This window comes from Ochotona princeps, chromosome 17 (genome assembly GCF_030435755.1).
Source record: "Ochotona princeps isolate mOchPri1 chromosome 17, mOchPri1.hap1, whole genome shotgun sequence".
Taxonomy (NCBI): Eukaryota; Metazoa; Chordata; class Mammalia; order Lagomorpha; family Ochotonidae; genus Ochotona; species Ochotona princeps.
Window position 1 is genome coordinate 54,660,420 of NC_080848.1, and position 22,708 is coordinate 54,683,127.

Sequence of the window (22,708 nt, forward strand, 5' to 3'; positions counted from 1 at the left end):
CCTTAGGGTGGGCTTGTGACATTCCCACAACGATTAATGACAAGAAAGCATTTCTATGCATGCTGGCCTGCTTTAGAAACAGGGCAGGGCTGTTACTGAGTTCTCACAGTTCCTCTGTTTTCTTACAAGTTTGTGAATTAGGTATGATTTGCAAACTTGTTCTCCATTCTATGGGTAGTTTTCACTTTCCTGACAGTATCCTTCCTCTAAGGACCAACAATGGGGAATGTATCTCAATCCTACCTTTACCTATTGTCTTTTCACGCCACAACCTAAGAACCCATTGCCTGATCCGGGTCACAGACTGTCCCTGCTGAGGTCTAGAACACATTCGCAGTCCATCTCTGCACACAGGATGAAACGGGCTCCGATTCTATTCTTTTGAATGTGGATGTCCACTTGTCTCAGCCTCATCTGCTGAAAAAATTATTGGGGCTAGAGCTGTGGTGTAGTGGGTCAAGCTGCTGCCGGTGACCCCAGTATCTCATGGGTGCTGGCTAGAGTCCCGGCTGCTCCACTTCTGATCTAACTCCCTGCTGCCGGCCTGGGAAGAGCAGTGGAGGATGGCTCAAGAGTTTGAACCCTTGCCACTCATGTGGGAGACCCTGAAGAAGCTCCTTGCTCCTGCCTGGCTGAAACCCAGGCGCTGTGGCCATCTGGGGAGTGAGCCAGGAGATGGGAGATTTCTCAATCTCTTAATAAACCTTAAATAAGTAAATAAATAATCATAGCCAAACTGTTCAAGTACTCTTGTCGAAACCAACTATCAGGATTTGTTTTTGGACTAATTCTAGTCCACTGCCCTGTATACATATCTTTATACCAATATCACGTTGTTTTGACTACCACAATGTTCTAGAAAGCTTTGAAACTGGGACGTGTGGGACTCCCAATGTTGTTATTGTTTCATAGGAGTGTTTTGGCTGTATGCTTGTATTTCCATTCAGGTTTTAGAAATGTTTGTTAATTTATGTAAAGAAGCCAGCTAATATTTTGATAGGCAAAGCTCTGAATATTTTTTAAATATTTGACTTACTTGAAGGGCAGAATTAGAGAAGGCACAATTTTCCATTTGCTGTTCACTTGCTAAAAGGCCGCAATGGCTGAGTCAAGCTGAAATCAGAAGCTTCATCTGTGTCACCTTCATATCAGTAACTTGTTGAGTGTTTTTTTGTTTAAAACAAACAAAAACAAACAAAAACATGAAAAGGGCCCAGCACAGTAGCCTAGTGGCTTAAGTCCTTGCCTTGCACATGCCAGGATCCCATATGAGTGCCGGTTCTAATCCCGGGAGCCCAACTTCCCATCCAGCTCCCTGCCTGTGGCCTGGGAAAGCAGTGGAGGACGGCCCAAGACCTTGGGGCCCTGCACCCGCGTGGGAGACCCAGAAGAAGCTCGTGGCTCCTGGCTTCAGATCAGCTCAGCTCTGGCCGTTGCAGCCAGCTGGGGAGTGAATCAACAGATGGAAGATCTTTCTCTGTCTTTCCTTCCCTCTGTAAATCTGATTTTCCAATAAAACTAAATCTTTAAAAAAATAAAAAAAACAAAAATATGAAAAGCTGCTGTGCTGGGGTCCGTGTGGTGGGTGTGGAAGACAGGAAGGTGTGGGGAGAACTGTTCATTGCAGGCAAGGCCACAAGGAATTTCCCGCTGCGTCTACAACCACCTGAAGGCAGTTCCACCTCCCTTTGCATGCACACAGGACAACCCTGCTGAGCAATCTGTAATCTAGTTAGGCATCGCCTGCCATTGTAGAGTTGGTCTTTACTATCAGTGTGAGCTTGGAAGTTGATGTCGCTGACAGGTCTTGGCAAAAGGGCCTTTTACCATTCATGCTGTCTTGGCTGCCCCATTGACCACGTGCTAATCAAGGGTGTCAAGTCCCTAGGTGTAGTAGGAACCTGCGTTTAGGGTTTTCCTCCCCATTAACCATATGCTAATCAAGGGCATTAAGTCCCTGGATGCAGTGGGAATCTATGCTTCGGGGTTTTTTCCTTCGTTCCTTAATGCTTAGGTCCCTCCTGTGATGCATTTCCTGCCTTAACTGGTTCCAGACTAAGTTGTAATGGGAATGTATTGCTCATTGATATGTGCCCTCTGTTGAGAACTTCCTGACCAGAGGATCAGGATGGCTGATATCCTGCCTCAAGGTGAAACAACTGGCAGAACTATCCTTAGGAACGGAACTTAGGAACTCGGCTGGAGCTGGACTCTGGCACCGCTGAGCCGCCCACGGCCATCCTCGATTCTACAGAAAAGACGCAACTCACTGTTTCTCCAGAGGCTAAACTAACCTTGCCTCTGTGGGATAAATTCCACTGGGTCACGGTATGCACATCTTTTTATCTGCTGCAGGATTTGGTCTAGTATTTTCTGGAGAATTTTTCATTCACAGGAGATGTTTGTCTGTAGTTATATTTTCTGATGTCCTGGGCTTGTCCTCCTAGAGGAGCTGGAAGTGTCCCTTCCACTGCTGGACACGCCCCTGCTGACTCAGCAGTCTCCACTCAGTCCACAGTGTTTCCAGTCCCTGGAGTCAGCTGTGACGTCCAGGTTATCTGACGGCCATGTGGCTGCCCAGAGGACACCAGTGTAATCCTTTTTCACTTCTGACAGGCTGTGATTATGGTAACTTACAATCTTTTGTCTTTCATGGTTCCACCTAAAGGCTGGTCTACTGTTGATTTTTCAAAGAACCAGTTTTTTAGAAAACTGTTTTCTCTGTTGCTTTTCCTAATCCCAGTTACTTTTTGATAGAACCCCTAAAATGTACAAAAAGTTTGTGAACTCACCTGATCCAAGAAATTTGTGAAGTTTGTGAATCCAAGTCAGCCCGACACTGTGCACACCTGCTCCATGAGTGCAGTGATAGCGTGAAGGGCACTTGGGGTCTGCAAATGGAAACCCATTCAGGACAAAGGTCACCCAGCAGCCTCGACATACGTTTGCTTGTGCAAAGCCTACAGGACTTTCGCACTGTGGCGGCAGGGAAATTGAAGTCCTCAACTTCGATTTTCAAATCCACCTTAACTGAATGTATAATAAACATTCAGATATGACATTTTCTACGTATTACTAGAATAATGTTCATAAAGCATCAAGCTATGGTGGGACCCAGCACCAGATAAAGCCCAAAGGCCTCTATGCCTAGGCCAGCGCTCCCCGTGCAGCGCCCAGATCCGCCCTGCCTCGGCACACCTGCACTCACGTGGGATGACTGCTTGCCCTGTATCCCCACTAACACTGCACAGACCTGGCCTACATCCAAATCTGGGAGGGACCCCGACCCTGTGACCCTCACTCCAGCTTAGTGTCTGCCTGAGTGGCTGAGGGATTGTCCTACTGCCCTCCACTGGCTTGGGGGAGGCAGTGAGCAGTGGACTTGGGCTACACGGAAGCAGGGCTTTGCCTCAAAGCCCTGTCAGTTCCTCTGTGAGGAGACCCGGCATACCGAGTGAGCACCGGAAGGCTCTCGGGACTGCTAACTCCATCACTGGTCAGATACTAAGGGGCCGTCCTCCAGGGCCTGCAGGGACAGCCTCTCAGCGGGCCCTGTTCCAACATGAAGACCACTGCCCCAGGCAACTGGACGTACTTGCTGGACAGTGTCACCTACATCTGGCAACAAGACCCTGGGCCTCAACCCCATCTCCGGCTTTAGCAGCAGAAAGCTTACAGGTCAGTATGTTGTGAGGCGGTCATCTGGCTTACTGCCTGGGACGCTGCTTCTCATCCCTGCACCCCGTATGTGACTGCCTAGCTCTATTCCTGATTCTAGCCTCCTGGTAAGGCATGTCCTGGGAGCTGGCAGATAATGGCTCAGGTAGCGGGCTCCCTGCCAGCTGTATGGGAGGCCTGGCTTGTGCTCCTAGCCTGGGGTGGGTCTGGCCAGCCCAGACTGTCATGGGCATCTGGGGAGTGAACCAGGGGTTGAGAGATCCCAATCTACCTTTCAAACAAATACAACTGTAACAATAAGGAAAATGTGCTTTGGCTCTGCCTGTGTCACACTGGCCAGGGTGTGAGTGACCACTGAGGCACAGGTGGCCATCACACTACCCACCACAGTCCTCTGAAAATAGGCAGCAGGACACTTGGGACAGAACAAGTAGGTGGGTGCCAAGCCATGGCACAGGAGCCTTGGGCTGCTGCAGCAGAGCCCATGTATCCCTACCAGGCTGTGGGTGTGCCACCCTAATCAGAGGCCCACATGGGTATTCATCCCTCAACTGTGTAAACAACACTAAAAATAAAATTAAAAGAAAAACACTGGCTGGTCTGGGGCCTAGCAAGTTAAGCTGCTGCGTGCAGTGCTGGCACCAGCTTGAGCCCCTTTGCTCTAGTCCAGCAACTCCCTGCTAATCCAGCTCAGCTGCCCAGCCACCTGGGGAGAGAACCAGTGAATGAAGACTTCTCCTTCTCTCTGTAAATCTCTCGTTCCAATAAAAGTAAATAAATCCTTAAAAAGAAAAAAAGCTTTCTCAAAGCAAACATGAAAAAAATAGTAAGCTAAAATATATTAGTAAGATCGTAACAAAAATCTATAATCCTTAACTTTTTTTATGTTAATATGGTAAGGTTGATGTAATATTTTAATCGGTTCTTATGTTCTAGAGTTCTGCGTAACCCTCGTGCAAACAGCACGTGCTATAAAGTTTAAAAACTCCCAACTTATGGTAATCATCCCTCTAAATATCGAAAACTTCCTTCTCAAATCGAAGGTCATTCCACTAAGCCTGTTATTGTTTGTGATGAACTCAGCAAGCAAAGTCCTTAATCTTGGGATACGACAGGGATCTAATACGAAAAATGGCCAATGCTCAGTCACTGAACTTGGAGATGTGCTTGGTGATGCATGCACCTGCTCCCGTTTGTCACCACGCTCTCGGAGCGGGCTTCCGCGACTATACTAGGGCTTAAGCATAAAAATGACCAAGTCAAGGGCCTGGTGCGGTGGCCTAGCGGCTAAAGTCCTCGCCTTGAACGCGCCGGGATCCTGTATGAGCACCGGTTCTAATCCCGGTGGCTCCACTTCCCATGCAGCTCCCTGCTTGTGGCCTGGGAAAGCAGCTGAGGACGGCCCAAAGCCTTGGGACCCTGCACCCGTGTGGGGGACCTAGAAGAGGCTCCTGGCTCCGAATTGGCGCAGCACCGGCAGTTGCGCTCACTTGGGGAGTGAATCATCGGATGGAGGATCTTCCTCTCTGTCTCTCTTCCTCTCTGTGTATCTGACTTTCCAGGGCCATCTCAGCAGTCTGTCAGAACCACTCAGAGGAACAGACTTAAGCTTATTCAGGTACCCACCCTGGCAAGTAAAAAACAAGGAAAGAGTACGAGCTGGGTCTGGGCATGAAGACACGCACCCTTGACAAGGAGGCTACACCGCGAGCAATGTGCTGCCAGGCAGCCCTGTCATGTGAGCAGCGCGGAGAATGCTTCCACGAGCTAACAGCCACCCTGGTCGGACCGGCCCACAGACACCTCAGCTGTGCTTGGCGGCAATGCCACCTCGGCAGGACTGTAGTATACTACGATTTAAAGTTATTTTTAAGTGTAATCTAAAGCTTGTCTAAGTTACTTATTTAAACCACGAAATTTATTTTTGGCAGGACCAGGAAAAAGTCACTATTTCAAAACTGGGTGAACGAGGCTGAACCCCAGTGTCGTGCATGCCTGGAGAATCTGCAGTCTGACCTGGACAGAAACACTGCAACAGTGTAGGCCAGAAGAACTTACTGCAACTTTTTAAAGGCCAGACCCACAAAATAAATGAGGGACGTGAGAAAGCCTAGGACGGCCCTGGTTCTGATGGAATGAGGAACCAGACTCGGCAAGCACCTTACCTCGGTGAAGTGTGATTGGACAAGAGAAGTCAGAACCAAAGGGGTCGTCCTCTCCAGACGCCAGTCTCAGAGCAAGCTCCAGCTCAACACACTCAAACACGTACAGGGAAGGGATGAGGTCAGCCCTGGAGTCCCAGGACTTTTCTGACTGCAGAAACAAACAAAGTGCTGTGATGTTCATCTTCCAATCAGAAACAAGCAGCCTAGTACGGTGGTATAACGCGCTAAGCCTCTACCGGCAGTGTCGTCATCCCACATGTGCTCCACTCCCATCTAGCTCTCTGCTTACGGGAAGGCAGTGGAGGACGGCCCAAAGTGCTGGGCACCTGCACGCACGTGGGAGACCCAGAGCAGCCCTTGGCTCCCACCTTCAGAGTGGCCCAGCTCTGGTCCTTGCAGCCATTGGGGAGCGAACCAGGAGAAGGAAGATTTCTGTCTCTCCCACTCTGTAACTCTTTCAAGTAAAATAATAATAATAAAACACACAGAAGCAGAAGGCTGGGTTAAACAATGCTTCAAATTCTTATTTCCACCCTATCCTAATACACCCTATCCTAAGGGTGTATTATTATTCTTGAAAAACACACAGAGTCTCTTTCTTGGGGTCAGTAATCCCAAGTTTTACATCTGTCACCAAAGACTGCCACATGAAGATCTGGATTAAGACAAGGCAGGCTGGCGGGCCGCACGCCAGCAGTCCCGTAAGCTGCGTTGACAACTGTACGGGTGCTTCGGTCACTTCACGTGGCTAAGGAGCTGAGGATGCAGGTACAAGCTGAAATTCCTCCTATATTAGCACTCACAGTTGGCCAGCTGTGGACACAGGACAGGCACGGGCGCCTGTACTTACTGTCTGCTCATCATCTTCTTCCCCCTCCAGCACAACACAGTGGTACAGCACTCCCGACTCGGTAGCAATGACCAAGATGTTGGGGACGCAGGGCAGGCAGAGCACAGCACAGGCGTCATAGCCGTAGTTGTCTTCGGCCGCAGGATGCATGGGCAACGGACCCAAAAGCTTTCCAACACTGCCAAGACTAAAGCAAAGAGTACAAACAGGCCGGCAGATGCTGACAGCAGTTAATCACGCCCAGTCCTTACGGCCATTCTTTGTCTTCCACAGCACTTACTCTCCCTGCAACGTCACACATTTCCAGTGTCTCCAGGTCTTTATTTTTCCATTCACATCCCACCACCCTGGTGGTTTTCATTCAGACATTTTGTTTTTCTTTGAGGGGGCCCTGGCATGGCAAAGTCTGAAGCCATTTTGGGTTCTCGCACCTGGGGCTGGGAGTTTCTGGCACCTAGACACTGCTAAGCCCAACAGTTGTGAAGCTGAACAGCACAGATGGACTGTGGTTTATGCTTTGCCCACCCCACTGAAGCCTCCCTGGCAAAGGACTTAGAGATGCCACCGCAGACCCAACCGGCACCTGACCTGCATGCGTCCCGGATTAACTGGCGCCACCTAACACGGTGGCAGCTTTAGCGTCAGAGTTGGTCCCTCCCACACCCCTTTGCGATGTCCTTTTCTAACTTGTCTCTCCAAGTTGATATCCTCCAGGGTTCTTCTGTAAGTCCTTGCGATTTTTCCAAATACACATCGAACCTGAGAGCTGTTACACTGCAGTATTAATCACCATCTATGTGTTCACGACCCTCCAGCCCCTCCAACTGCTGCAGCGTCCCCCTCCAGAGCTGCGGACTTCCTGAGAGCTGCCGGACAGCCACGACGAGCTGAGGGTCGCGGCGGCCGGCTGGCTGACACGACAGTCAGCGGTCCTTCTCTATTCATATACACAAGTTTTTCTCCTCATGATGCCTAACCGTTACCATGCAGCCTTGTTCATATAAGATACTAAAGTTCAGGTAAACCGGACTTGGGGAATACAAATCCAATCCTATTTTAAGGGATTATCCAAGAATTCTATGGAACCAGCTCAAGTAACTCAAGGACAGGAAAAGTCAAATGAACTGTACCAATTCTCTCTCTAATAAACACAGGCAGAGCATCCGAAGACTGCCATATTCCAGACTCCGAAATGTGCAGCCCACATGGAAGGCAAGCTGGGTTTTCCTGCCAGTTCCCACAACTCACCTGTGTGTCAGGCTAATGTAGCAAAGGAAAGTCTCCCCGTTCTCATACAAGACGTACAGTGGGTATGCCACCACTTCCTCTTGGCCTTTTTGTCCACATACATTCTTAGGGACTGCTGCCAACGGTCCAAAGTCAAAGGCAACTGCCGTCTCTCCCAGAGATGCTGTATATGCTCTTCTGGAAGAGATGAGAAAACCAGCTTGTTAACAACAGCTCGGTGGGGCCCGGCATGGTAGCCTATTGGTTAAGTCCTCGCCTTGCAAGGGCCGGGATCCCACATGGGCACCAGTTTGTGTCCCGGCAGCTCCACTTCCCATCCAGCTCCCTGCTTGTGGCCTGGGAAAGCAGTTGAGGACGGCCCAAAGCCTTGGGACCCTGTACCCACGTGGGAAGACCCGGAGGAGACTCCAGGCTCCTGGCTTCGGAATGGGTCAGCTCTGGTTGTTGCAACCACTTGGGAATAAATCAGCAGATGGAAGATCTTCCTCTCCGTATATCTGGCTTTCCAATTACAATAAGTAAATCTTAATTAAAAGAAAAAAAAGGAATATTAATACTGGGAAATTCTAAAATTATTCAGCACTACTTTAATTTGAAATAGTTTATTTATTTATTTTTTTAAAGATTTACTTATTTTTATTGGAAAGGCAGATATACAGAGAGGAGAGACAGAGAGGAAGATCTTCTGTCCGCTGATTCACTCCCCAAGTGACACAACGGCCGGTGCTGTGCCGATCCAAAGCCGGGAACCAGAAACTTCCTCCAGGTCTCCCACACGGGTGCAGGGTCCCAAGGCTTTGGGCCGTCCTCGACTGCTTTCCCAGGCCACAAGCAGGGAGCTGGATGGGAAGTGGAGCTGCCGGGATTAGAACTGGCGCCCACATGGGATCCTGGCCCATTCAAGGCGAGGACTTCAGCTGCTAGGCCACTGCACCAGGCCCTTGAAATAGTTTTAAATACACAGATTTCCGATAGCAAAAACATACACATACATATCATGAACACACTCACACAGTGTCAGCAGTTATCTCTGAGCAGCAGGATTCACTGCCTCCACTAATGTTCCTGAGCACCACTCCACGCACCACTGAATCAAATGGAGACAAACACACAATCATCAGGGTGGTCCCAAGAATGGGAAGGAAGCCAAGGTGGCTGCAGCCCGAGCCCAGTGTGAGGAACAGCTGAAAGGGAGGCTTCTGGCAGACAGGGTAAAGATTGTGGGAAACTGGGGCCGGCATCGTGGTGCTGGGGGTAAGGCCACCACTTAGTGCCATCGGCATCCCGTATGGGTGCCAGCTGAATCCCGGCTCCCCCACCGTGATCCCACTCCTTGCTAACTGCTGACGAGAACAAAAGAATACGGCTCAAGTAATTGGCACCCTGCGCCCAGGAGGGAGATCCAGAAGCAGCTCTTGGCTCTGGACCAGTCTGGGCCCACCAATGCAGCTGTCTGGTGAGCAAGCACACGAAAAGATCTTAGTCTCTCCCTCTCCCTTCCTGTAACTCTGCCTTTCAAATAAATACATCTTTAAAAAAGATTCCGGGAAATGAACAGGTATGGGCAGCAGGGAATTAGTATGATCTGATTAAGAGTCTCATTTTGGGGGCCAGCGCTGTGGTGTAGCATGCCAAGCCTCTACCTGTGGCCCCAACACTCTACACAGACGTCAATTCAAGTCCTGGCTGTTTCACTTTTGAGCCAGTTCCCTGGGAAAGCAACAGAGGATGGTCCAAAGCTTGGGCCCTTGCAGCATGCGGGACATCCCAGAGAAGCTCCTGGTTTCAGACATGCCCAGCTCCAACAGATGGCGGGCTTCTGTCTCTCATCTCTCTGTATATCTGTCTTTCCAATAATCTTAAAAAAAAAAAAAAAAAAAAAAAAAGTTGGTGCTTGTGGCACAGACATCACATATGGGCTCAGGCTGAAGTCCCGCCTGGTCCAGTTCCAGCCCAGCTCCCTGCTGATGTGCCTGGGAAAGCAGCAGCAGACGGCCGTGCTTGGGCCCCTTCCCCCCAGAGACCCTGAAGAACCTCCTGGCTTCAGCCTCTTCCAGCCCTGGATGTTCTCGCCATTTGAGAAGTGAACCATTTCCCTCTGTATTTTTGCCAAATCAATCAATCAATCTTGAAAAATAAGAAAAACTGGTGCCTGGGACTGGCACTGTGATCCACTGCTTACAGCTGCAGCATTCCACAGTGCAGTGCCAATGTTCGTCCCAGCTGCTCCACTTCTGCTCCAGCTCCCTGGGCCCCTGCCACCCACGTGGAAGACCAGGAGAGTCTCCAGGCTCCTGATTCTAGCCTGGCCCAGCCCTTGCTGTAGTGGCCGTCAGAAGCTGGGGCTGTAAGATGTTCCCTTAGCTGAAACTTTCCATTCTGGGGCTATGAAAGAAAATTAAAACGTCCCCAGGTCTGTAGCAAGCCCTGGCTCCCAGCAGCAGCAGACGTGAATTCTCTCTGGAGCAACACATCCCGATTCAGTCTCTCAACATACGGAAACATTACGATCAAATAAATACATGTTTAGTTAGCAATCAGCAGCTGTAAGGAAAAAATCATTGCAGGTCAGGAAAAAAAGTTTTAGATTTCTCCTAGACTTCAGGCACTGAAACTGTCAAATACTGAATAATTGAGGAAAAAATAGGATTGCTTGATATGATCACCATAGAAACATAAAAAGAACTAAGTGCAACTTGCAGAAATATTGCTACTAAAAGCTCTATTCTCTATAGAGCACACCTGACGGTCAGGTGGCCGGAGCAGATGGGGCAAGGCCAGAGGGTGACCGTCAGTGGTCAGAACAGCAGGAACTGGTCCCTGCAGGGTCACAGGGTGACCACAAGGGTTCCCCAGTTCCATACCAGCTTCCGGCCTACAGACCAGCACCTGAAGCTCAACCTCAAGTTCAGCAACCTATCTTACCCAACTGTTAGTCCTTTAGCTCAACACTTTCATCTATGTTATCATTGTAAAATTTCATAATTATTCTCTTATCAAAGATACAAAAGGAAACCAGTTTCTGCCACTTGATCCATCTTGAATAAAGCTAGAAGCTGCACTGATGGCATCCAGATTTATTCACTTCCTACTTACATTACGTACTTTGCCTAAGGTGGCTAAAATCACGCTTGAAAACTGTGCAATCTCTTGTAAAATTGCAAAGTTATCATTAACAATTTCAAGGAAATAATTTAAACATTTCATGACACAAATAAAAACTCACCCTTTATTGAGTATTAAATTTTCTTCTTCAGCTTCCGAAAGTATAATCACCTTGACGGGTGTCTGTGGCTCACGCAGAGAGTAAATTCTAGCAACAGAAAGAAACACAGGCCAGTTAGGACATTAGGGTGCCAACTGTGACACCAGTATCCCGTTTCAGTGCTGGCTGGAATCTGAGCTGCTCCACTTCCGATCGAATTCCTGCTCAAGTGCCTGGGGGGCAACGGAAGCTGGTCCACCGCCCTGGGACCGTGCTCTGGGATCATGTGAGTGATCCTGGGAGCTCTAGGCTCCTAACCGGCCTGGCTGTGACAGCATTTGGGAAATGGACCTACCAGCAAATGGAAGAACTTCCCCCTGCTTCAAATAAGGCTTAAAAAGAAAAAAATCAGGGGGGCCAGGACAGGGGAGTGTCAAGTTACTCCGACACCTGGAGTGCCAGCATCTCACACGGGCACTGGTTTGACTCCAGGCTGCTTCCACTCGAATTCAACTTCCTGTTGATGCAGTGGGAAAGCAGTGGAGGGTGGCCCAAGGGCATGTGCTGCAAGCATGTGAGACCTGCAGGAAGCTCCTGGCTTTACTGCCCAACCCTGACTGTTGCAGCCACATGGAGTGAACCAGCAGATGGAGGATGTCTTCTCTCCATCTCTCCGTAACTCTTGCCTTGCAAATAAAATAAATCTTTTCGTTGTTGTTAAGGATTTAATTTTCGTTGGGAAAGCAGGAGAGAGAAAGATCATCTATCTGCTGGCTAACTGCCCAAGTGGCCACGATAGCTGGAGCTGAGCTGATCCGAAGCCAGGAGCTTCTTTTGGGTCTCCCATGTGGGTGCAGGGTCCCAAGGCTTTGGGCCGTCCTCGACTGCTTCCCCAGGCCACAAGCAGGGCGCTGGATGGGAAGTGGAGCTGCCGGGATTAGAATCGGCGCCCATACGGGATCCTTGCACTTGAAGGGGGAGGATTAGCCAATTGAACCATTATGCCAAGACTCTAAATAAATCTTGAAAAAAAAAAAAAAAGAAAAAGAAAAATTCTGGGTGGCCAGTGTGTGTGGCACAGATTAAGCTGCCGCTTGTGTTCCCTGCAATGCCAGCATCCCATATGGGTGCTGATTCAAGTCCAGCTACTTTACTTCCAATCCAGCTCTCTGCTAATGCACCCGGGAAAGCAACAGAGGACTGACCAAGGGCCGGGTCCTTGCTACCTGCATGCGATACCCAGAAGCTCCTGGCTCCTGGCTTCAGCCTGGCCCAGCCCTTGTCATTCTGGATAATCTCTCCTCTCACTTTCAAATAAATAAATCTTCAGAAAAAAATTATTTTACATTTTCCTAAATTGTACTTTCTTATCTAGTCATAATTTTTTTTAAAAGATTTTATTATTATTATTGGAAAGCCGGATATACAGAGAGGAGGAGAGACAGTGAGGAAGATCTTCCATCCGATGTTTTCACTCCCCAAGTGAGGCGCAACGGCCGGTGCGCGCCGATCCGAAGCCGGGAACCAGGAACCTCCTCCGGGTCTCCCACGCAGGTGCAGGGTCCCAAAGCCTTGGGCCGTCCTCGACTGCTTTCCCAGGCCACAAGCAGGGAGCTGGATGGGAAGTGGAGCTGCTGGGATTAGAACCGGCGCCCATATGGGATCCCGGGGCCCTCAAGGTGAGGACTTTAGCCACTAGGCCGCGCTGCCGGGCCCTATCTAGTCATAATTTACAACCATTTCTTTGCCACAGATTCTGCTGTGACGGACAATGTAGCCTACATCACTTGATCTTCAACAACATGAGGAGGTTTGCTAGAGACCTGCAGACATGTTCCCCAGCTAGCTCACACAGCTGCAGCTCTGCTGTCCCGAGCCCTAACCAAGCAGCCTGTTCTGTCACCCCATCACTGACCCTGAGGCATGCCAGCATTCCTTCAATTAAATCCACATGCTCTACTACCGGACAACAAACTAGGAAACAATTATGCCAGTCTTTTCTGTACACACCAACCGTCTGGCAGAAAAAGCAGAATTTACAATCTAAATGTGTTTTTGTCATATAAACACAGACCAGGAATTCCCCATTTTCTCAAGGGAAAATAAACTGAAACTTGGAGCCACTGTGATGGCTCAACAGGCTAATCTTCCACTCTCAAGCGACAGCATCCCATGTGAGTGCCAGTTTGTGTCCTGGCTACTCCACTTCCCATCCAGCTCCCTGCTTACAGGCTAGGAAGGCACAGGAGGATGGCTCAGTCTTTGGGCCCCTGCACCCACGTGGTAGACCCAGAGGAAGCTCCTGGCTTCAGATCAGCTCAGCTCCTGCTGTTGTAGCCATTTGGGAAGTGAATTAGTGGATGAAAGATTCTCTCTGTAAATCTGCCTTAAAAAACAAAACAAAAAAAAAATGTTTTGTCTTATTCATCTTAACTGATATTCAGACTCACATTTCACAGTGTACAAGGGAGAGCCAGCACTGCAGTGCAGCCCGTGAGGCCACTGCCCGCAGTGCCCGGGTCCCACGCAGGAGTGTTCCTGTGACACTTAACTCCCTGCAGCTCCCACCGACGCAGCCTGGGGGCAGCAGAGGAGGCGACAGCACCTGGGCTGCCCTTCAGAGGCACTGGACAGAGCTCAGCCTCACCACTCACCAATGTTACAGGCATTTGGGAAGGGGACTAGCCGGCACAAGACCTCTCTGTTGTCTCTCTGCAGGTCCAAGTAAATGAAAGCATTGAAAACAAAAGAAAAAAAATTTCTTTTTAAACAATTTATTTTAATTGGAAAAGCAGATTTACAGAGGGAAGGAAAGAAAGAGCCTCCATCTGCTGGTTCACTCCCCAAGCAGCTGCAATGGCCGGAGCTGAGCTGATCTGAAGCCAGGAGCCAGGAGCTTCTTATGGGTCTCCTAGGCGGCTGCAGGGTCCCAAGGCTTTGGGCCGTCCTCGACTGCTTTCCCAGGCCACAGGCAGGGAGCTGGATGGGAAGTGGAGCTGCCGGGACACAAACCAGTGCCCATATGGGATCGCGGCATGCGCAAGGTGAGGACTTTAGCTATTAGGCTATGGTGCCAAACCCAGAAACAATTTTCAAAGGCAAGTAATTTCACTATGAATGCTTAAACTTGATTTAGTCCACTATCAATAAAAAACGTTAAGTATTAAACATTTTTAATGACAATCTGATCCAACTGAATACATATTCACTGTGGTATTCTGAGGGGCTCACAAGTGTTAATGATTTCAAAATATATACAAATACTGTACAATAATACTGTGTTAAGTAATAGTGAAAGTTATGCAAGTTTAACAGAGCCTTAAGAATTTCATTTTGGGCCTGGGGCGATAGCCTAGTGGCTAAATCCTTGCCTTGCAATTGCTGGGCATCCATACGGATGGGTGCTGGTTCGTGTCCTGTTATATTCCACTTCCCATCTGGCTCTCTGCTTATGGACTGGGAAAGCAGTGGAGGATGACCCAAAACCTAAGGATCCTGCACCTGCATGGGAGATTCAGAAGAAGCTCCTGGCTCCTGGTTTTGGATCAGTTCAGCTGCAGCCGTTGTGGTCACTTGGGGTATGAATCAATGGACAGAAGATGTTTCTTTCTCTCTACATTTTCTTTTCCAATAAAAATTAAATAGATCTTTTACAATTAAATCTTTAAAAGGGGGGGAGTGCGCTTCTACAGGACGGCCCCACACCCATGGGGGCCAGGGGGAGAGTGCTAGCGGGAGTGTGCAGGGGACCTGGGGGCCGGTGCTCAGGTGGGCAGAGCGCACCTCAGCATTTTCCCACGTCCACAGGCTAAAGGGCATGGGGGGAGTTTTAGGATAGCAGGCTGGCTTGCTGTGCTGGTGGACAGAGCTTGGGGAACTTTGATGAGGCTGGAGGTTTTGGGTGTGTGCAGGGGTAGGGGTCCCAGGCTAGCATGCGTGCCAGGAGCTTGGGACGTTGGTGGGCGGACAGAACTCTGGGCTAGCACAGCGTCCCACCAGAAGATGGGGATTAGGCAGGCTGGGCTGGGGAACCTAAGTACTCCTGGGCCTCGAGACTGCAGGCTGACTAGGGAAAGGGGTTAGGGGATGTGGGGGAGGAGGGCCGCTGAGGGGCAGTGTTGCGGGTAAAGAATGACTTCTGAGGGACTTCCATCAACAAGGCCACTTACTGGCAGGGAAGGGAGGGGGCCGAGACTGAGCAATTTGGAGGGGGGAAGCGGGAAGGCCTTTATGGGTCAGACCAATGCACCAGCCCACATGGGAGATTGAGCTGGGCTGGTTAGCATGGATCACCATGGACCACCACTCACCAGGCAACACCAAAGCTAGCGCTGGGGGCCTACCTGGCAGTGCTAGATCGCAGTAGCCATCAATCAGAATTGGAACAGCATGGGTAATGTCAGGCTGGACCATGACACTGACCAGTACATGAGAACCAGGTCTGGAGACAGATTCTACAGAGGTATGTGGGCCCACCCCTGAGGAGCTGAAATTTTGTTTCCTTAAGAGCTGGGGATAGTGATGGGCGGAGCTAGACATGACCACAGAATTCTGACACTGATGGGTACTGGGTTTGAAAACAGTGGGGTCAGGGTTGGGCTGGGCCACAACATCTATCAGCTCATAGAACAGCCAAGGCAGAGGGGGAAAACTATGCCAGGTGGGAGCCTAGCATCCACCAGCACATGTGAGATCTGGGTCTGCAGGTGGGCCTGGTGGGGAACACAGAAAACTCCCCTGGTAGACAGTAGCTCCCACTGGTGATCCAGGCCTGGGTATAGGTCAGGCAGGCGAGGTAGCTCCACCAGTCAGCAAGGGTGTGGGTTGGTTCTGGAGAGGAACAGACCGGGCAGGGCTGGGATGCAGCCCCCCACCCAAGAATTGGGACAAGAGGTGGGTTGGGTCAGTCCAGCCATCAACATCCAATGGCTAAGGCCAAGATGGGGGATTGGCTAGACTGGGGTGGGTCACAACAACCACAGGCTTGCATAAGATCTGTGGCTGGGGCCAGCGCCATGGCCTAGTGGCTGAAGTCCTCATCTTGGACGTGCCGGGATCCCACATGGGCACCTGTTCTAATCCCGGCGGCTCCACTTCCCATCCAGCTCCCTGCTTATGGCCTGGGAAAGCAGTCGAGGACGGCGCAGAGCCTTGGGACCCTGCACCCACATGGGAGACTTAGAAGTTCCTGGCTCCTGGCTTCGGACAGGCTCAGCTCCAGCCATTGCAGTCATTTGGGGAGTGAATCATCGGACGGAAGATCTTCCTCTCTGTCTCTCCTCCTTCTGTATATCTGACTTTCCAATAAAAATAAGTAAATCTTTTTTAAAAAAAAAAGATCTGTGGCTGATAACATGCCTGGCTGGGGAGCTAAGGAGACACCCTGGCTGGGTGGTGGTTCACACTGGTGAGTGCAAGAGCTGGTATGGGGACAGCAATCTGGGCTGGACATGACTGCAGTGTCCCACGGCATGAGGGTGGGCTGGGTTTGGGGTGTGACAGACTGGGCTAGACCTTGGCTCCCACCAGCCACGTGATAGTTGTGTTGGCTGAGCTGTAACACCCAACAATGGGAATCTGAATGGGTGTGGGCTGGTTGGGCAAATCCACTGTACCTGCCAGGACAGGAGGTGGATTAAGTCAGCTTGGGTGAAAGACCCATTGGTGTGTGTGAGATCTGCCACTGGGAGGAGACCTGACAGAGGAGTTGGGGGAACTCCTTTGTCAGGACGTAGTCCCTACAGGTGAGCACAAGAACCAAGGTTGGGAGCAGCCCAGACTAGGCTACAATACTTGTTGGCATACTTGTGGCTCAGGTCTGGGGGTGGGCCCACAAAACGAGCCAGTTCACATTAGGGCTGGGACTGGGGGCTGGATGGACTGGGCTAGGCTGCAGCACCCACAAGCATGAGTTGGAACTGGGAGCAGACTGGGCCAGCCCAGGCTACAGCCAATGATGTGTACGAGAGCTGAATGGGATGTGGGACAGACTGGACTTGTCTCATGCACGTACTGGCAATCACAACAACCAGGGCTGGGGACGGGTGTGGTGGTTAGTGGGCGCTGCTACGATTAGGCTGCAGCTCCCCCTGGTGTGTGTGAGGGCAGAGTGTGTGGTGGGCAGGGCTGGGCTGGGCCGCAACACTCTCTGGTTCACGTAAAAGACGGGGTTGGAGAGAGAACTGACCCAGCAACTATAACTACCAACATATGCATAGGTTGATGTGTTTGACAGGCTGAGTCAGATCCTGTACAGACAAGCACACACAAGAGTCAGGTTTGGGATCACTTCAGATGAGGTTTCTTTGGGGATGTGCCCAAATGAACTGCTGGATTCAGAACTCCAACCATGGGGAGAATTGCAGGATCTGTGGTCTGACCGTGGGGTATATGTGTCAGAACTGGGTCTCCTCTGGTTCAGAGAATTGGACGGACACCCAGACGCACGTGGAGGATATGGCAGTCCACTGGGGCCTGCAGAGGACATCTGGTAGCAGTGCATAAGATGGAAGGCAGAACAAATTGGTCAACTCCCCCAGTGAAGTGTTGACAGCAAGTACCTGAGCGAATGGAGACTATGGCAGGGTGGGCTATGGCAGCTAGTGGACCTTGGAAGGATTTCCTCACCCGTGCAGTGGTGAGATTAACAGCATTGCAGAACTATCAAATCCTCAGAGCATGCTCCACTTTGGGGACCCTGGGATGACATCGGGTAGCTGTCCCTCAGACCTGGGTACTGATGTGTTTGGGGGCTAGGTTCAGCTTCTACCCTTATCTCCCCACTTCCCCCGGATACAGAAGAAAAAGAAAATTTGGAAACAATGGTCTCACTCACTTTCCCCTAATCCTCGACCCTTCCCACCCTAATCAACCATGCAAACATCATCAAAAATAAAATTTATGCTAAAGAAAAAAAAAAAAAGGAAGAAGAGATGCCATGAAGCAGAGGATCATTTAACAGGGCAGGAAGATCTGGTAACCACAGTTAAGGCCATCACTAGGATAAATAAGCCAGAGGTATCTGTACCCCCGGTGAGCCTTCCAACAAACTTCCCCTAAGGCAGAAACAGCAGATGGATGGAGGTCTGTCTCTTCCAAACTCTGCTCAAATCAATCAATCTTAAAAACAAAAACAAGAAAAACCAGGTGATGCGTTTTAACAGCTATCATACGAAGGCACTGCAGAGGTCAGTGGCCACCTGGGGCCACCCTGAGTGGTTCACTGGCCTCAAGGGAGATCAAGGCCCCTTACCTGATGATGTTGTCTGATGTCAGCAGCACCACGTGGGGCTCCAGCATCTCACTGGGGTACCAGGCAGCATGCTTCAGGCTCAGAGAGGGAGAGGTGCTGAAAAACCTCTCCGCCACTGGCGTGGTACTGAAACAAGGAGAACAGTGTTTTAAACCATTTGTAGAAATTGGATGAAAAATATTCTAAATGGAAGACTATTTAAACACTGCTTTTCTTAAAATTTCATTCTCTTAAATCTTGCTAAGCATTCAAAGAATCTACTCACTCATTATCAAAGAACAAAGATAAATACAGTTTCTAACCGTAAGGCATATTTAATACAGTACTTCCTGATGTCCTTTATATGGCATATCACCTGATCCTTTTACCAGCCTTGTTTAAAAAAAACACAAAACTACAAGGACAGACTATCACTTTTATTTTGAAAATGAGGAAATACTCTTAGAAAAAGAACTGTTTGAGGGACTCAGTTTACAGTGAGACTAAAGACAGGATCCTACTCTGTATTCTTTTTGGTAGATCTTCCAGAATTGTACTTCTCTGGATTTGTTGAACAGGAAATCATACAAACACAGGGGATCCGGTGCAGTAGCCTAATGCCTAGCCTTGCATGTGCCGGGTTCCCACTTGGGAGCCAGTTCATATTCTAGCCACTCTAATTTCCACCCAGCTTCCTGCTTGTGGTCTGGGAGAATAGAGGATGGCCCAAAGCCTTCAGACCCTGCACCTGTGTGGGAAACCGAGAAGAAGCTCCTGGCTCCTGGCTTCAGACTAGCTTCGCTCTGGCCACTGTGGTCATTTGGGCAGTGACTGGAGTATGGAAGATTTTTGTCTTCTCTAAATTTGACTTTCCAATAAAAAAAACCAGACAACAACAACAACAACCACCAAAAACCCAGGGGTAGGCACTTGGCCTGAGGGCGACGGATAGGGATGGAGACGGTCTCATCTCACACGGGGTGCCCTCGATGCATTCCTGCCTCTACTCCCGATCCCAGCTCCCAAATAACTCGCCTCAGGGAGGCGGTTAATTAGCTGGGTCTCTGCCACCTACAGGAGACCCAAAGGGTATGCTCAGGCTCCTGGGCTCAGCAGGTCTAGCCCCAGCTGTCCTGGATATTTGGGGAGCATACCGGTACATACGAAATTGCTCTCTGCTTCTCAAATTAGCAAAAATAATTTTTTAAAAATTTACATAAAATTGGGCCCGGTGTGGTAGCCTAGTAGCTAATTTACAAAGAAAGGAAGATTTACAGAGAAAAGGAATAAAAGACAGAAAGCTCTCCCATCTGCTGGTTCACTCCCCAATGGCTGCAACAGATGGAGCTGAGCCGATCCGAAGCAGGAGCTTCTTCCGGGTCTCCCACACCGGGCAGGGTCCCAAGGCCCTGGGCTGTCCTCGACTGCCTTTCCAAGCCACCAGCAGGGAGCTGGATGGGAAGTGGAGCAGCGGGACATGAACTGGTGCCCATCTGGGATCCTGGTGCGGGCAAGGCGAGGACTTTAGCCACTGGGCTACCACGCAGAGCCCAACCTCCTAACTTTCTATGAGACAGCAATATAGTACTTTAGACAGGATAAAACACAATCCCTCCTGTAGCATACGAATGAATACCACCAGTTTGTAGTCCCTATGGTCAGCTCTAGGATTACAATAGTAGCATACTAATCACACTTTGAGAACCACTGGTCTTGAGCGCCTTTCTGTAATACAAACTAAAGAGATAAACACTAAATAGAAACACAACTTACCTACAATTCACTGTTGATTTCCCACCTTCAAATTCAGAATTCTTTCCCCATCTTTTAGGTAGTTCTAATACCATAAGTCCTTTTATTCCTATAAGTGCTACATGATGCTGTGTCGGACTTAGCAAGACTTGATAGATTTCAAACAGGGGTGGATTTATGCAAAGCAATCTCTGAAAATTAAAGCAAACTGGTAAGCATCATTAAAAAGGGTACTACTGCAGCTTTCTACGATAGTGCGATAACAAGCACCCTAGTTAACCACTAACACTTGGGCCCTGACGGATGAAGTCTTCCAGCACGCAGGCTGGGGCAGGACAAAACAGGTTGGCACACGGATTTCCCCCGTGAAGATGAAGCAGCAGCCCAGCACTGCCTCATCTCTAACATCCTGCACTCGGGCGTTACACTTCAATCAGGTTTGCTTGTACTTCCGGGAAACCATCCATCCTGCTTTGCCTGACTGTTCCATTTCCTGCAACACCCTCATGGGCCTGGTGCGGTAGCCTAAGGGTTAAAGTCCTCCTCTGACACACACCTGGTACCATACGGGCTGTGGCCCCGCTTCCCATCCAGCTCCCTGCTTGAGGCCTGCACCCATGCAGGAGACCCAGAGGCTCCTGGCTTCGGATCGGCACAGCGCTGGCCGTTGCGGTCACTTGGTGAGTGAACCATCGGATGGAAGATCTTCCTCTCTGTCTCTCCTCCTTCTGTAGATCTGACTTTTCAATAAAAATAAATCTGAAAAAAAAAAAAAAAAAGCTACACATCCTTGGAGATCCAGCTTCTACACACTTTCTCTGCAAGAAAATGTCCCGGATCTATTCCGGAATAAGTGCGTCTCCCCTATCCTTGTGGAGCACAACCTGGCCAGCCTGCCCAGATCTTGTCATCCTGCATTCTAACTGTCCGCTGCACTTGCTCATCCCACACGCGGACTGGCTTGCTTCAGAGCTGCTCGCCGCCCTGAGCACAGTATCTGCTGTACTGACAGCGCCACAGACGCCTGGTGCAAAAACAAGAGTTCAGAACTCTCAGCAGTCAGTATTAGGTTACAATATTAGATTACACACAGTACAAGATAAAGAAGGGTTTCCAGAGTGTCTATCGCAGGCTGAACGCTGCTCGACACCTGCAGACTGCAGCTATAACCGTGCTGCCGCCACGTGCCCACCGCCCTCGCAGCAGCTCACTTCTGCTGCTTCCTAGTTCCGAAGAGCCTTGAGGCTCCCGCCTGCTTTCTCCCCAATCCATGAGACTGCTGCATGCAGGAACTCCCTAAACCAAAATGCTTTCAGACAAGACTATTCAAGACTTCCACTCCTCACCACAACGTCTATACGCCTGCTTTGCTTTTCATTCAGCCAGCACCAATTCTAAGCAAACTGTTTCTTCTCAGAACAATCTTGACAAATCCCTCCGAGCCTGTTTCTGCCTCTTCCTCAGGCTCAGCCCCTCACTCTGCCGCTCTCTCACTGGATGCTAGCCCGCACGCACACAGGCCACTCTGCTTCTGCTACACACACACTTCAGTCACCTTAGCTGCACCTGCCAATAATCACTTTTTCTAGGTTTCTGTCCTTTAATCACTGCTTGTGCCTTCCCAACATTAAGGGCTGTAACTCATGGCTCTTCGTCATCAGCACTGAGGGTTTTTCAGACAGCCGGCACCGTAATACTGAGAGGTGGCATGTTCAGGCACTCTTTCCTAAGAGGACGTTCAAAACGCAATGGGGCCTTGGAGGCAGGACTGGACCCAGCTCTGCCCACTGCAGCCACTCAGGCACTGAGCCAAGAGATGGAAGATCTCTCTCTAACTGTTTCCACACAAAATAAACACTTCTAAAAAGAAACAACATCGACGACCAAAGCAGACACTGCCCCGGCCTTGGGGTTTAGCCCGAGTGACAAACATCTCGGTCAAATGCTGCATCGCCTTCGAGAACGTCGCGCGCTCAACCCCGTCGCGAACCCCCATTCGTGCAGTCACTACCCATGCGGTCTTCCCGCCCTCCTGCACCCCGCTCCAGGCGCGGGGTCCCCCCGCAAGGCTGGTGGGCCCGCACCCCCAGGGCAACGCGAGGACGCGTCCGGAAGCCCTCGCCGAGACCCCCGCAGCAGCCTCACCGCACCTGGTACTGGGAGAGGGAGGTCTCCTGGCCGCGGAGGCCCCGCAGACGGACGACCAGGAACGAGCTGCCCTCCCCGTCCCACAGGAACAGCTCGCCGCTCAGGCCGAACACCAGGTTTCTCGTCAGCACCGGCTGCGGCGGCGGAGGCGACGCGGGCAGGGACGAAGGCGTCGGCTTCTCCGTTTCGGCTGGAGGGCTCTGGTGTTTCAGTCCCTCCCGGAGCCGAGAGAACACGGCGTGGTTAGGAAGCCAGGTCTGCCAGGCCTCCGCGTCGCCGCCGGCTCCTTCGGCAGCCGCCATCTTGGCGTAACTGCTCGCCTCACGCGAGGTTGCTCGGCCCGCCGCTGGATGCAGCCAATCCGTGGCCAGCCGTTCACCGGCTGCGTCCAATCATCAAGCGGGAATGCCGGAAGCACGAGTTCCCCTAGG

The 22,708-nt window shown here is 50.4% G+C and overlaps 1 protein-coding gene across 2 annotated transcripts in view; it reads right to left on the reverse strand.

Annotated features, from left to right (window-relative positions):
• Nucleotides 1–22,659, reverse strand: part of NUP88 (nucleoporin 88) — a 28,324-nt gene extending 5,665 nt beyond the window's left edge. Inside the window, exons 1-8 of one of the 2 annotated variants that reach the window (XM_058675244.1) lie at nucleotides 22,280–22,659; nucleotides 20,151–20,320; nucleotides 18,399–18,524; nucleotides 11,168–11,254; nucleotides 7,942–8,115; nucleotides 6,694–6,880; nucleotides 5,844–5,991; nucleotides 2,793–2,891 (exon numbers count right to left, since the gene is read on the reverse strand). In XM_058675244.1, coding sequence (XP_058531227.1) covers nucleotides 2,793–2,891; nucleotides 5,844–5,991; nucleotides 6,694–6,880; nucleotides 7,942–8,115; nucleotides 11,168–11,254; nucleotides 18,399–18,524; nucleotides 20,151–20,320; nucleotides 22,280–22,579 — 1,291 coding nt within the window. In that variant the 5' untranslated portion in view covers nucleotides 22,580–22,659. Of the gene's footprint in view, nucleotides 1–2,792; nucleotides 2,892–5,843; nucleotides 5,992–6,693; nucleotides 6,881–7,941; nucleotides 8,119–11,167; nucleotides 11,255–18,398; nucleotides 18,525–20,150; nucleotides 20,321–22,279 lie in introns of both variants that reach the window. The other variant, XM_004594865.3, reaches the window with a different exon arrangement.
• Between the last annotated feature and the right edge of the window lie 49 nt (nucleotides 22,660–22,708).